Source organism: Bubalus bubalis, chromosome 12, assembly GCF_019923935.1.
Source record: "Bubalus bubalis isolate 160015118507 breed Murrah chromosome 12, NDDB_SH_1, whole genome shotgun sequence".
NCBI lineage: Eukaryota > Metazoa > Chordata > Mammalia > Artiodactyla > Bovidae > Bubalus > Bubalus bubalis.
The window spans coordinates 105,873,004-105,886,428 of NC_059168.1; the positions used below are offsets into that span (position 1 = coordinate 105,873,004).

General features: G+C 48.5%; 1 protein-coding gene across 15 annotated transcripts in view; it reads right to left on the reverse strand.

The window, feature by feature from the left end:
* Window positions 1-13,425, reverse strand: part of PNPLA7 (patatin like phospholipase domain containing 7) — an 80,577-nt gene that overhangs the window by 36,168 nt on the left and 30,984 nt on the right. For 14 of the 15 annotated variants that reach the window (XM_044926586.2, XM_025262096.3, XM_025262095.3 and 11 more), the window contains 3 exons: window positions 13,008-13,148; window positions 9,435-9,535; window positions 9,164-9,310 (listed from right to left, as the gene is read on the reverse strand). The exons of the other annotated variant lie outside the window; for it this stretch is intronic. In XM_044926586.2, coding sequence (XP_044782521.2) covers window positions 9,164-9,310; window positions 9,435-9,535; window positions 13,008-13,148 — 389 coding nt within the window. The remainder of the gene's footprint in view (window positions 1-9,163; window positions 9,311-9,434; window positions 9,536-13,007; window positions 13,149-13,425) is intronic. 15 annotated transcript variants of the gene reach the window in all.

Below are 13,425 nucleotides of genomic sequence, written 5' to 3' on the forward strand. Positions count from 1 at the left end.
GACCACTTGACCTGCCCTCTTGAGAAATCTGTATATAGGTCAGGAAGCCACAGTTAGAACTGGACATGGAACAACAGACTGGTTCCAAATAGGAAAAGGAGTACATCAAGGCTGTGTATTGTCACCCTGCTTATTTAAATTACATGCAGAGTACATCATGAGAAACGCTGGACTGGAGGAAGCAAAAGCTGGAATCAAGACTGCTGGGAGAAATATCAATAACCTCAGATATGCAGATGACACCACCCTTATGGCAGAAAGTGAAGAAGAACTAAAGAGCCTCTTGTTGAAAGTGAAAGAGGAGAGTGAAAAAGTTGGCTTAAAACTCAACATTCAGAAAACTAAGATCATGGCATCTGGTCCCATCACTTCACGGCAAATAGATGGGGAAACAGTAGCAGACTTTATTTTTTGAGGCTCCAAAATCAATGCAGATGGTGATTGCAGCCATGAAATTAAAAGACACTTGCTCCTTGGAAGAAAAGGTATGACCAACCTGGACAACATATTCAAAAGCAGAGACATTACTTTGTCAACAAAGGTCCGTCTAGTCAAAGCTATAGTTTTTCCAGTGGTCATGTATGGATGTGAGAGTTTGACTATACAGAAAGCTGAGCACCAAAGAACTGATGTCTTTGAACTGTGGTGTTGGAGAAGACTCTTGAGAGTCCCTTGGACTGCAAGGAGATCCAACCAGTCCATACTAATGGAAATCAGTCCTGAGTCTTCACTGGAAGGACTGATGTTGAAGCTGAAACTCCAATACTTTGGCCACCTGATGCAAAGAGCTGACTCACTGGAAAAGGCCCTGATGCTTGGAAAGATTGAGGGCAGGAGGAGAAGGGGACGACAGAGGATGGGATGGTTGGATGGCATCACCGACTCAATGGACATGAGTTTGAGTGAACTCCAGGTGTTGGTGATGGACAGGGAGGCCTGTCGTGTTGCAGTCCATGGGGCTGCAAAGAGTCGGACACGACTGAGCGACTGAACTGGACTGAAATGGATGGGGGACAGTTATCTGGTGGACCAGTGGCTAAGACTCTGCTCCCAGTGCAGGGGGCTCGGCTCCATCCCCGGTAAGGGGACTAGATCCCACAGGCCGCAACTAATAGTCCACAGGCCGCAACCACAGACGCCAAGCACCACAACAAAGATCGATGGCCTTGCTACAACCAAGACCTGACACAGCCAAACACATAAATAAATTCAAAACAGAAAAAGCAGATGGGCAGGGAAAGCCCATCATACTAACACTAATCAAAGGAAAGCAGGAGGAGCCACAGGAACTTCAGACAGGAACATTCAGACTTCAGAAAAGGAATATTCTGGGGGATAAAGAAGGGTATGATATGAATATAATGATAAAGGAGTCAATTCTCCAAGAAGACATAACAATCCAATGTTGTTGTTGTTGTTCAGTCACTCGGTCGTGTCCAACTCTTTTCTGACCCCGTGGATTGCAGCATGCCAGGCTTCCCTGTCCTTCACTCTCTCCCAGATTTTGCTCAAACTCATGTCCATTGAGTCAGTGATGCCATCCAACCATCCCATCCTCTGCCGTCCCCTCTCCTCCTGCCGTCAGTCTTTCCCAGCATCAGGGTCTTTTCCAATGAGTCAGTTCTTCACATCAGGTGGCCCAAGTATTGGAGCTTCAGCTTCAGCATCAGTCCTTCCAATGAATATTCAGGACTGATTTCCTTTAGGATTGACTGGTTTGATCTCCTTGTAGTCCACAGGACTCTCAAGTCTTCTCCAACACCACAGTTCAAAAGCTTCAATCCTTCAGCACTCAGTCTTCTTTATGGTCCACCTCTCACATCCATACACGATCACTGGAAAAACCATAGCTTTGACTACGTGGACATCTGTTGACAAAGTAATGTCTGTGCTTTTTAATATGCTGTCTAGGTTTGTCATAGGTTTTCTTCCAAGGAGCAAGCATCTTATAATTTCATGGCAGCAGTCACCATCTGCAGTGATTTTGGAGCCGAAGAACACAAAGTCTGCCACTCCCTCCATTGTGTAACAATCCAACACATAATGCATGAATACTTAATCACAGAGCATCAAAGCACACGAGACGAAAACTGACAGAACTGTGAGGAAAAGCAGCTGGATCCACTACACAGCTGGGGACGTCAACACCCTTCTCTCAGAGACAGACAGACCCAGCAGACAGAGAATCTGCAAGAGTGTAGTTGAACTCAGTAATATAAGCTTCCGCCTTAGGAAACTAAAGAAAGAAAAGCAAATTAAATCCAAAGTAAGTAGGAAAAAAGAAATAATAAAAATGAGAGCAGAAACCAATGAAACTGCAAACAGGAAATCAACAGAGAAAAATCAACAACACTGAAAGCTAGTTCTTTGAAAAGATCAGTAAAATTGATGAGCCTCAGACTTCCAGCAACTGAGCCTCTGCACCCGCAGTACAGGCAGCGCGGGTTTGCCCCCGGCTGCGGAATTAAGATCCCACATGCCACGCGGTGCGACCAAAACAATGGACAAACCTCTGTCTCAGCTAACCAAGAAAAAAAGAGATTGGTAACAAATTATTAACATCATAAACAAAAGAGGTGCCTTCACTACAGATGCCATGGAAATTAAAAGGATAGTCAAGGAATACTATAGCAACTCTATGCTCACAAAGTTGACCACCTAGATTAAACCAGCCAATTCTTTGAAAGACACAATCTGCCAAATTCACACAAGAAGAGAGAGACAACCTGAATAGGCCTATATTTATTAGGAAATTAAGTCAACAATTAATCACCCTCAAAACCGGAAAGCACCAGGCCCAGAAGGATTCACTGGCAGCTTCTACCAAACATCCAAGGGGGAAAGTATACCAGTTCTCTGCAAACCCTGTCAGAAAACAGCAGCAGAAGGGATACCACTTAACTTATTCTATGAGGCCAGCATTTTCCTCACACAAACACCAGACAAAGACATTACCAGAAAAGAAAACCACAGATCAATATCTCTCGTGAACATAGATTCAAAAATTCTCAGCAAAGCATTTAGCACATTGAATCTAACAACATATAGAAAGGATTATACACAACAAGCAAGCAGGATTTATCCCAGGTGCACAAAGCTGGTCCAACGTCCACATCAACAGGCTAAAGGAGGAAAGTCACATGATCCGACCAATAAACGCAGGAGAAGCGTCTGACAGGACGGTGGCAGCGGTGGTGAAGAGCGCCCCGCCGGTGCAGGAGACAAGAGAGACCCGGGCGCAACCTCTGCGTCGGGAAGAGCCCCTGGAGGACAGCACGGCACCCACTCCAGCATTCTTGCCTGGAGAACCCTACGGACAGAGGAGCCTGGCAGGTACAGTCCATAGGGTCGCACATGGTCAGACACGACTGAAGCGACTGAGCAAGCACACACGCAATACGCATGCACGATAAGCACTCTCAGTAAACTATAACGGAGGAGAATTTCCTCAACTTGATAAAGGATATCTACCAAAAAATCTACAGCTAACATCATACTCACTGGTGAGAAAAGCAAAGCCTTCCCACTAAAATCAGGTATAAGGCAAGGATGTCCTCTCTCATCTTTCCTTTTCAACATTATACAACATTTCTTGTAACACAAGAAAAGGAAATAAAAGGCATAAGGACTGGTAAGGAAGACATAAAACTGTTTTTGCTCATGGATAATGTGATTGTCTACAGGAAAAAATTTTAAAAAGAATCAACAACAACAAAAAATTCTTATAATAAGCAATTTCAGCAAGGTTACAGGATGCAAAGTTAACACACAAAAGTCAATTGTTTCCCTAAATACTAGCAATGGATAAGTGGGATTTGAGATTAAAAACACAATAACATTTATATTAGTACGCCTCCAAATGAAATAGTTAAGTATAAATCTAACAAAATATGTACAAGATGTCTATGAAGAAAACTATTTTATGTTTATGGAAAAGAAGACTCAATATTGTCATGACGTCAGTTCTTGCAACTGGACCTACAGATCAATGCCATCTCAGTCAAAACCACTGCAACTTATTCTGTTGTCATCATTCAGCTGCTAAGTTGTGTCCGACTCTGGGACCCCATGGACTGCAGCACGCCAGGCTTCCCTGTTCTTCACCATCTCCCAGAGCTTGCTCAAACTTGTGTCCATTGAGTCCGTGATGCCATCCAACCATCTCATCCTGTCCCCCTCTTCTCCTCCTGCCCATGGACAGCAAGGAGATCAAACCAGTCAATCCTAAAGGAAATCAACTGTGAATATTCATTGGAAGGACTGATGCTGAAGCTGAAGTTCCAATACTTGGACCACTTGATGCAAGGAGCCAACTCACTGGAAAAGTTATACGGTGGTTATTGAGAAACTGATTGCAAGGTCTACATGGAGAGCGAGAGGCCCAGACGGCCAACACAGCACTGAAGGCGGAAAGTCCCAGGACCAACGCTGCCCAAAGTCCCAGGACCAATGCTGCCCAACGGCAGGACTCGCTGTAGAGCTGCAGCTACCAAGATGGGGGGTGGAGAAATGCTGACAAAGAGGTCAACGCAACAAACACAGAACCGCAAAATAGACCCCTAAGTGCAGTCAAGTGGTCTTTGATGCAGGAACAAAGGCAGTAGTTAAATGGAGAAAAGAAAGCCTTGTTAACAGATGGTACTGGGACAACTGGACATCCACGTGCAAAAAATTAATCCAGACACAGACCTTTTACTCTATAAAAAAAATTAACTCAAAATGGATCACAGACCTAAGTATAAAATGTAAAGGTATAAAAATGCTAGAAAGATGACCATAGGAGAAAATCTAAATGACCTGGGATTGTGTGATGGGCAACACATATGTGACACCAAACCCATGATCCATGAAAGAAAGAATTCATAAGATGGACTTTATTAAAATTAAAAACTTCTGCTTGGTGAAAGACACTGTCAAGAGCATGAAAAGACAAACCAGAGACTGGGAGAAAACATTTGCAAAAGACACAGCTGATAAAGGACTTTTATCTAAAAATATAAAGAATACTTAAAACTCAACAATAAGAAAACGATATGTTTTTTTTTAAAAAGGGGCCAAAGACCTTAACAGACCTCTCACCAAAGAAGAATCACAAATGGCAAGTGAGCACGTGGAAAGCTTCTCCCCATCATGTCATCAGAGAGATGCGAATCACAACAGTGAGACGCCGCTACACGGCGATTAGACTCGGCCACGACCCGCGGCACTGGCAGCGCCGAGAGCTGCTGAGGACGGCAGCGCTGGGTGCTCGCCCGCGGCCGGCGGGGACGTGGACGCGGCACAGCCAGCGTGCAAGGTGGTGCGGCAGTTTCTTACAAAACTAGGCATCTGATACACTCTTACCATGTGATCCTGCCACCACACCCCTTAGTATTTACCCAAATGAGTTTAAAACTTAGGTCTACACAGGCGCATATCGCAGCTTTATTCGTAATTGCCTAAAGTTAGAAGGAAGCAAGATGTTCTCCAGTTGATGAATGGACAAATAACCTCTGGCCCCTCCAGACAATGGAATATTATTAAGCACAAAAAAAGACATGAACCATCGAGGTATGAAAAGACATGGAAGAAACTCGAACGCAAACTGCCAAGTCAGAGAAGCCTGTCTGAAAAGGTGGCCTACTCTGCATGCTCTGTGCATCGTGTGACTCCAGCTCCACGGCGTTCTGGAAAAGGCGGGGCTGCGGCACCAGTAAAAGGTCAGGGGTTGCTGGAGGCTGGGGCGGGTGAGCAGGAAGCACGGGGGGCCTCGGGGCAGCAACACCGCTCCGCATGAAGCAGCAACAGCGGGCACGTGTCAGCCCACCCTGTCCAAGCCCACAGGCGGCACAGCCACAGCGAGCCCCACGGGGAGCTGTGGGCTCTGGGTGACGACGTCTCCAGGCAGGTGCCCGAACTGTGATGAGTGTCCCAGCTGGTGAGTACAGAGCAGGGGGTGTGCGCTCTCCAGGGGCAGCAGGGACACGGGAAACCTCCGCACCTGCTTCATTTTGTTGTAAACCTAAAACTGCTCTTCTCTAAAAAATAAAATCTGCTTAAAAGAATTTTAATAGTGGAAAAAAAACATTTCATGATGATAGTTGAGGAAACGTGAACACTGGTTGAGTGGGTTATGTATGAGGCCTTTTCAACACTTGAATTGTGAGAATGATACCATGGCCTTTAGAGAGGGCTGATGTGCAACGGTATAGTGTCTGAAATCTTCCAGGCAGAAGATAGCTGGAGGAGGGGTGAGGAGCAAAGTAGGAAAAAGACCAGCTGTGACAGAGGATTATTGGTTGGGTGACACATACCTGGGGGTGCATAAGGTTATTTCCACTATCTTTTTACATGTCTAGAGCTTTATATAATGAATAAGAACATAAAAAATAAATTCTGGATGTACCAATTATTGAATATGAAAAATAAAATAATACAAATAAGTTTGTTTAAAATTATTAAAATGAGACTGAGAAAATATCAACTAAAATAATCTGAAAATTTTATTGATGGATTAGATAAAATAAACAAAATTTTAAGCATAACTGAGGAATTCTGAAGTCCAGCTTTGGGGCATCTGGTTGGCCAAGACTTCTGGCAAAAGTAAAGAGAATGCCTTTCTGAAGGAAATAATGTCACCTTTGGTCTCATATAATTTCTACAAATAAACACTATATATAGCACAGTTACCAAGGAAAACCAGGTCCAGTCAGAGGTGAGACACCACAAGCCAGGGCCAGAGGGGACAAAGGACACAGAGCGACTCCAAGGGAGGGCGTCCACAGCAACACGCAGGCACGCGGGTGAAGCACACGGCAGCTGGGCTCGAGACAGCAAAGCCAAGAAGCAGCTGCCAGCATGGTAACGGGAGCGCCAGACGCAAGAATTCAATCCCAGCTTTACCAGCAGACCTGCTTCCGTCAGAAGAATTAGTGAACTTAAATAAAAACATTAACATTTCTATTTCTTTCAAAGATTTTATAACGAAAATGCAGAAGAAAGCAGAAAAGGCAATGGCACCCCACTCCAGTACTCTAGCCTGGAAAATCCCATGGACAGAGGAGCCTGGTGGGCTGCAGTCCGTGGGGTCACTAGGAGTCAGACACGGCTGAGCGACTTCACTTTCACTTTTCACTTTCATGCATTGGAGAAGGAAATGGAACCCACTCCAATATTCTTGTCTGGAGAATCCCAGGGACGGGGGAGCCTGGTGGGCTGCCGTCTATGGGATCGCACAGAGTCGGACATGACTGAAGAGACTTAGCAGCAGCAGCGGCAGAAGAAAGGGTAAGATTCATAATGGATAAATGAGAACATACATTCATTCGAGTCTCTGAGGGAGAAGAGAGGAAATGGACAGAGGCAATTCTTGGAGAGATAATGCTGATAATTGGTCAACAATGACAGAGAGACAGACTGAAGAGGCCCACAGAGTCTCGTGCACAATGAGTAACAAGAAACCCGTGCTCAGTGCTGTCAAAGCGACACTGCCTGATCCCAGAGAGCCTGTCTTGACAGCAACAGGGACAAGACGAGCACGCTCTCCTCCGCAGACGCTCGGGCCAGAGGCAGAGCGCTGCCGCTGACTGGCCACCAGGGACCCAGCCCAGGAGCCGTGAGCTGTCCCTCAGGAGGCTGAGTCCCACAGGAGGAAGGAGTCGCGCGCCAGCCGCTGCCTCCCTCTGCACGCAAGGTAGCTCCCCGCGCCCGAGAACTGGCACGCGTCAGCATCTGAACCAGACAGGCGGAGGCGCCCGTGTGCCCCAACGCTGGCCCGAAAGCTGCCCCAGTCAGGGGGCTGTGCTGTGCGTAGGTGCAGGTGGCAAAACCTTCATGAAAAACCCCCAGTTCCCGCACAGGGAGGCCAGGAAAGGAGGCCCCATGAGCTGAGGGGGGTGGGAGGCCCCATCTATCCCTGTTTTCTGGGGCTCAAGGAGGGCAGTCAGGCTACAGAGCCGCACTGCCCTGCGCGGCGCCAGAAGTAAGAGACAAACTGCTGAGGAGTCAGGCCAGATCCCAACAGAGACACTGGAGACAGAGCATGATTCTGAGCCAGCCAGGTAGTTGTGAGCAAAAATACATCAATCCAGTCTTCCCCTGCATCCCGCACAAAAATTAATCCCATCTGCTTTAAAACCTAAGAAAGGTGCAGCAGTAAAGCTTTTTGACGACAATATATAAAAATATTTATGAACCCAAGGTAAGGAAATGTTTCTTAGGCACAAAAAGCACTAACCATAAGAGAAAAAAGTGATGCTGACTGCATTATGGTTACAAAGCTCCGTCCACCAAAAAGACCATTCAGAAGGCAAAAAGGCAAATCCCAGAGGAGACGACCATGTGCGAGACCTACGCAGCACAGGACTCTCGTTCAGAAACTGGAAAGAAACCCCAGAAGCCTAAAAGTAAAAGACAGAGAAACGGGCAGAAGGCTCCACATGCCTCCCCCACCAGAGGCAAAGACAGTAAGATGTGAGAGACTCAGTCCCACTAGCAACCAAGGAGATCGAATTAACGCTAAAAGCCAAGCCCACATCCCTACTTTTATCTAAAATGGAAAAGCCCCTGAATTCTGACTGCTGGCACAGAGCCCTCATCCACCAGCTTGGACAGGACACAGACCGCGTATGACTGAGCTCAGCACTGGCGTGGACGGAGTCTCTGGCCCAGGCAGTGGCATGGGCGCAGACTCAGAAGACGCACAGGACGCGTCCCTCTTACCCAGCGTATATGTGGGCGCTAGGCAGCCGTCCCCCAGGAGGAAGAGGGGTTGTGGCTGGGAGCACTAACAGTCTAGTCTGGGACAAGGTGGTTTCATGCTTTTCTGTTTAGAAGGCATGCACAGCTCTTTATGTGAAGGGAAAAGATAAATAAAAAACATGTAAGTGATGACCGCACGTTTTTAACCCTTTGTTAGCATCGTGAGTGGTGCCCTGTTCCCTGTGAGCACCCGGAGGGCAAGGACCCCAGACTGCCCTGGGAGGGGGTCTGCGGAACACCGAACACCAGCATCAGGACCATCAGGACGCCGTCCTGAGCCCTGCCCGGGGGAAGGGGTAGCCATGGCCACCCCTACCCTGGAACAGCTGCCTGAAGAAGCAGGACTTCTGAGGACAGGGTCTCCAGGACAGGCAGACGCCCCCCGCCACCAACCCCAGCCAGAGGAGGCAGCGGGGTCACGCACATCCAGCTTCATCAGGGTGAGCAGGTCCTGTGTGGCGGCTCTGAGGATGGAGTCTGTCTTCTTGCTGGTGACCGACTTGTCCAAGCTACCGTCCGAGTTGGGGAGGACAGCCGATGGGGTCTCTGGAACAACCACACTCTTCTTGGGCTGGAGAAGAACACAGGCAGCGTGATCAGAAGGGTGCGGGTGGCCAGCCAGCCCGGGACCTGACCCAGAATGGGCCAGCAGGGAGCTCAAGCGCAGAGGGTTGGGTAGGCGGGGAGCTGCCTACCTTGCTGGCCACAGCACCCCCGGGGTGCTCTTCTGTGTGTGGCAGGACCCGGGCTCGGTCACACACCACCCTCAAATCTGAGGTGGCACCTGCTGTGGCCCCTGCAAATGGAGGGGAGACTCAGGATGCTACGCTGCTGCCCTGTACACACCGGGTCCCGTGCACCCACCCAGGGCAGGGCTGGCTGAGCGCACAGACCCGTAGGTGACACTAGAGAAAGAGCAGCCTCAGGCCCTCGCAGAAAGCTGCGGTCACAACCACACGGCACGCGAAGGACGGCCAAGCCCAGCCCCAGGCAGAGCGGGAGGAGCATGGCGGTCCGCTCCCACTGGACCGGCAGAACCCGGGAGGCGGGAAGGAGCAGCTGTGGGTCTGCCTACGGTTTGAGAGCAACTTTGCCTCAGTACCACCCTTCACGGGGCAAATGAATGCAGTTTGTACTCGTATGAAAAAGTAAAAAATGGATTATTAACAGGAACCAGCTATTCCCTTCTCCAGGGAATCTTCCTGAGCCAGGGATCAAACCTGAGTCTCCTGCATTGCAGGCAGATTCTTTACCATCTGAGCCACCAGGGAAGCCCCCTACAAAGACCGATACCCACTAATTTTTTAAACATTATGTTTCATAGGAAAATATTTAAATCTGTATAGATATTTTCTTATATTAATAAGGTTCTGAAATGTTTAAAACAAACACAGCAGTTAATAACTACTTTTGTCCATCCTAAGAAACTATGCACTCATAGTATTTTATTATAATAATTTTATATACATACCAACATGCTGTACTGTTATATCATTATTTATTATTAATAAGCCAAAGCATTATCATACCAGTATCTATTTGAAAAATAAAACCCAACCACGCTCCCCGTGATAAACACATGCATATATGAAAAGTCATACATTTCTACATTGACCTGCTGTTCTACTCATACAATCTATAAAACTTTAAAATGTTGAGTATTGCTTGCCAGTTTATGGAATTGGATCTGCAGTTGGTTAAATCTGTGGATGTGGAGCCTGAGGGCCCATCTGAGGCCATCTGACTGCACTGCACCCTTCATACGAGGGACTTGGGCCTGGTACCCACTGCAGGTTTTTTAACCAATCCCCCATGGAAGCCAAGGGATGACTGAGTATATTTCAGATTTTTGCCAGAATCATGTCCTCTAAGAGAGCATTATCTGTACAGACCAGAGGAAAGGTAAGTCTGTCCCTACGCGGATGTTAACTAGGTATATTCATGGAACTGGATACTTCACACTCAGGTTTTGTTATACATGGATTGCTATAATTTTTAGTTATCTGTTATTTATTTTATCTGAAAAAAAATCACTAAACATGTTTTTAATATGGTGGAGCAAATGGATAACACATAGAAGAAATATATCCCAACCCTACCCACTTCAGACAAAGGATTCAATTCTAGGTGAGTATGAAAGATAAAGGGCTTCCCTCATAGCTCAGTTGGTAAAGAATCCGCCTGCAATGCAGGAGACCCTGGTTTGACTCCTGGGTTGGGAAGATTGGCTGGAGAAGGGATAGGCTACCCACTCCAATATTCTTAGGCTTTCCTTGTGGCTCAGCTGGTAAAGAATCCACCTGCAATGAGACTGGAGCGACCAGACAGTCTTGTGGCACTGGTGAGGGTGTGAACCAGGCAAGCACTAGGAGCCCCAGCAGCGCCTCCCAAGCGACGCACAACACACCTGCCCTCGCCACTCGGCAGTTCCAAACAGATAACACGTGTCCCATGGACACACGGGTGCCGTGTGTGTTCACAGTGAGACAACGCTTCACACTGAGAATGCTGTGTTGCCACACGGCACTTTGAGGCCACAAACACCAGGCTGAGCAGAAGCCAGACTCAAAGCCAGTCTCAGGGTTCAGAGGTCAGGGGAATGCGAGGGCACAGGATGACAACCTCACTCTGCTGAAAGGAACTGTGGGGTCCCCAACCGGGGTCCCTTCTGGGTGCTGGCCTCACAGGGGAGCTCGGTTTATGCAAATTCATCCAGAGTCCCCGAGGGCTTGCACATTCTGTATACACACTTTACACAACCATAAACAGTTTATGAAAATAAAGAATAATTTGCTAATTGTGAAGAAACAGATAAATACACAAACAGAACATAGAGATTCCTCAACAGTAGCTCCAAGTAATGAAGCATCCAGGACAGGCAGATCCCCAGACAAAAGCAGGTGGGTAGTGAGCAGCCAGGAGCCGGGAAGTGATGGCTGACGGGTCAGGGGTTTCTCTACCAGGTGACGAAAATGTGTTGGAATTAGGTAGTGGAGGCTGATGTTCAACTTTGTGAAAATACTGAAAACCACTAAAATTGTATACTTCAAAAGGGATTCCAGTGGTTAGGACTCCACGCTTCCACTGCAGAGGGTACAGATTCAGACCCCCTGCTTCGGAACTAAGATCCTGCAAGCCATGTGGCATGGCCAAAATAAATAATTAAAAGGGTGAATTTTATGATAAGTTAATTTTACCTCAAGACAGTTGACCAAAAAAAAATCTATGTAGATACAGAAAGGAAGGGTGATACCGAATGAAGATAGCCCTAGAAAAACACATCAGAAAAGTGAAAGATTGTTTTGTGAATGGTGCTGGGCAAAAAAAGCTAAATTTCCTACCCTGAATATAATGCAAGAGGGAACCATGAGGAAAGAAAGACTTCCACATGGAAAGTGAAACTGAAAAGCCACCAGACAAGAATCCAGAAGAATGTGTTTACATCCAATAAGAAGGAGAAGCAAGTGAGGCCCAGAACACAGCCACAGGGCAACAGCTGGTTTTCAGATATGGACACCGAGGGTCTCTGTCCCAAAAACAGAGGCCGGGAGAAGGTATGTGGACATTAAAACTGATGGGAGATCTCTATCTGGAGCATACGAAAAATTTATGCAAACTAAAAAAACAAATTCAGGAAACCCTGCAGAAAATGGGCAAAGAATATAAACAGACAATTCTTAAAGAGGGAACCCAAACAGCTCTCGAACACACCAGGAGATGATTAAACCTGCTAGCAACCCAGGAAACACAGGTGAAGACAAGACAGAGCCATCCTTGGGGGGCACCATCAGCGTCCCACGGCCGGGACACACGGAGGGCAATCACGCGCTGCAGGTCTCATCGGCCAGCTGAGGTCGCAGCGAGGTCCCCAGCAGGGAGGTGCCCGGGAGAGGGGAGAGAGCTGACTGCTTACCAGAGGTCGCAATGAACCCTATCTGCAACCGAGACCCGACAAGAAGACAAAGCAGACAGCAGAGAGGGCCGGTGTGGGCACCTCATGGGGAGGGAAGCTGGGCGATGGCTGGGGTACCAAGGAGACAGTGGAGGCAGCAGCCTGCTAGCATAGCCCGGCTCAGGGGCAAAGGGAGGGCAGCAGTCAGCGATTACAGCAGGGCTGTGCAGGGCCCAGCCGGGGAAACACCCTGGACACGGAGGCTGAGGGAGGGATGCAGGGCCACTGAGGCTTCCCACAGAGGCCAGGACGCAGGTGCAGGGGCCCCTGGACCCAGAGTGCGCTGGCCATCTGGGTGGGTCCGAGGGTCCTTTACCTGCAGGAGCCGAAGAGGCCTGGATGCCAGCCTGGGCCTGGCTGAGCTCGGCCACCACCTCTTCATGGACAGAAGGCAGCAGGACGGAGTGGCTCCTCTTGGGCAGAGGCCCACAGACTGTGGCGCGGCTGCCCCCACGATCTGCTGGGAGGAGCCAGCATGAGGCAAGGTCTCTGTTCCCAGAGTGCACAGACCGCACGACTGGAGGCCTGGGGACAGCCCCCGGCGGACCCTGCCACCTGCCCCCGCACCTGTCTGGCCCATCACCCGTGCCCGCCTGCTCAGGCAAGTGGCAAGTGAGCGCCAGCCCCGGCTGCCCTCCCAGGTCTGCCGCCCAGCTCTGAGCACCCCCAAAGAGCCTGGCCAGCCTGCCCCCCCGGCCCCCGCTCCTCATTCATCAATGGGTAGGGCCCAGAGC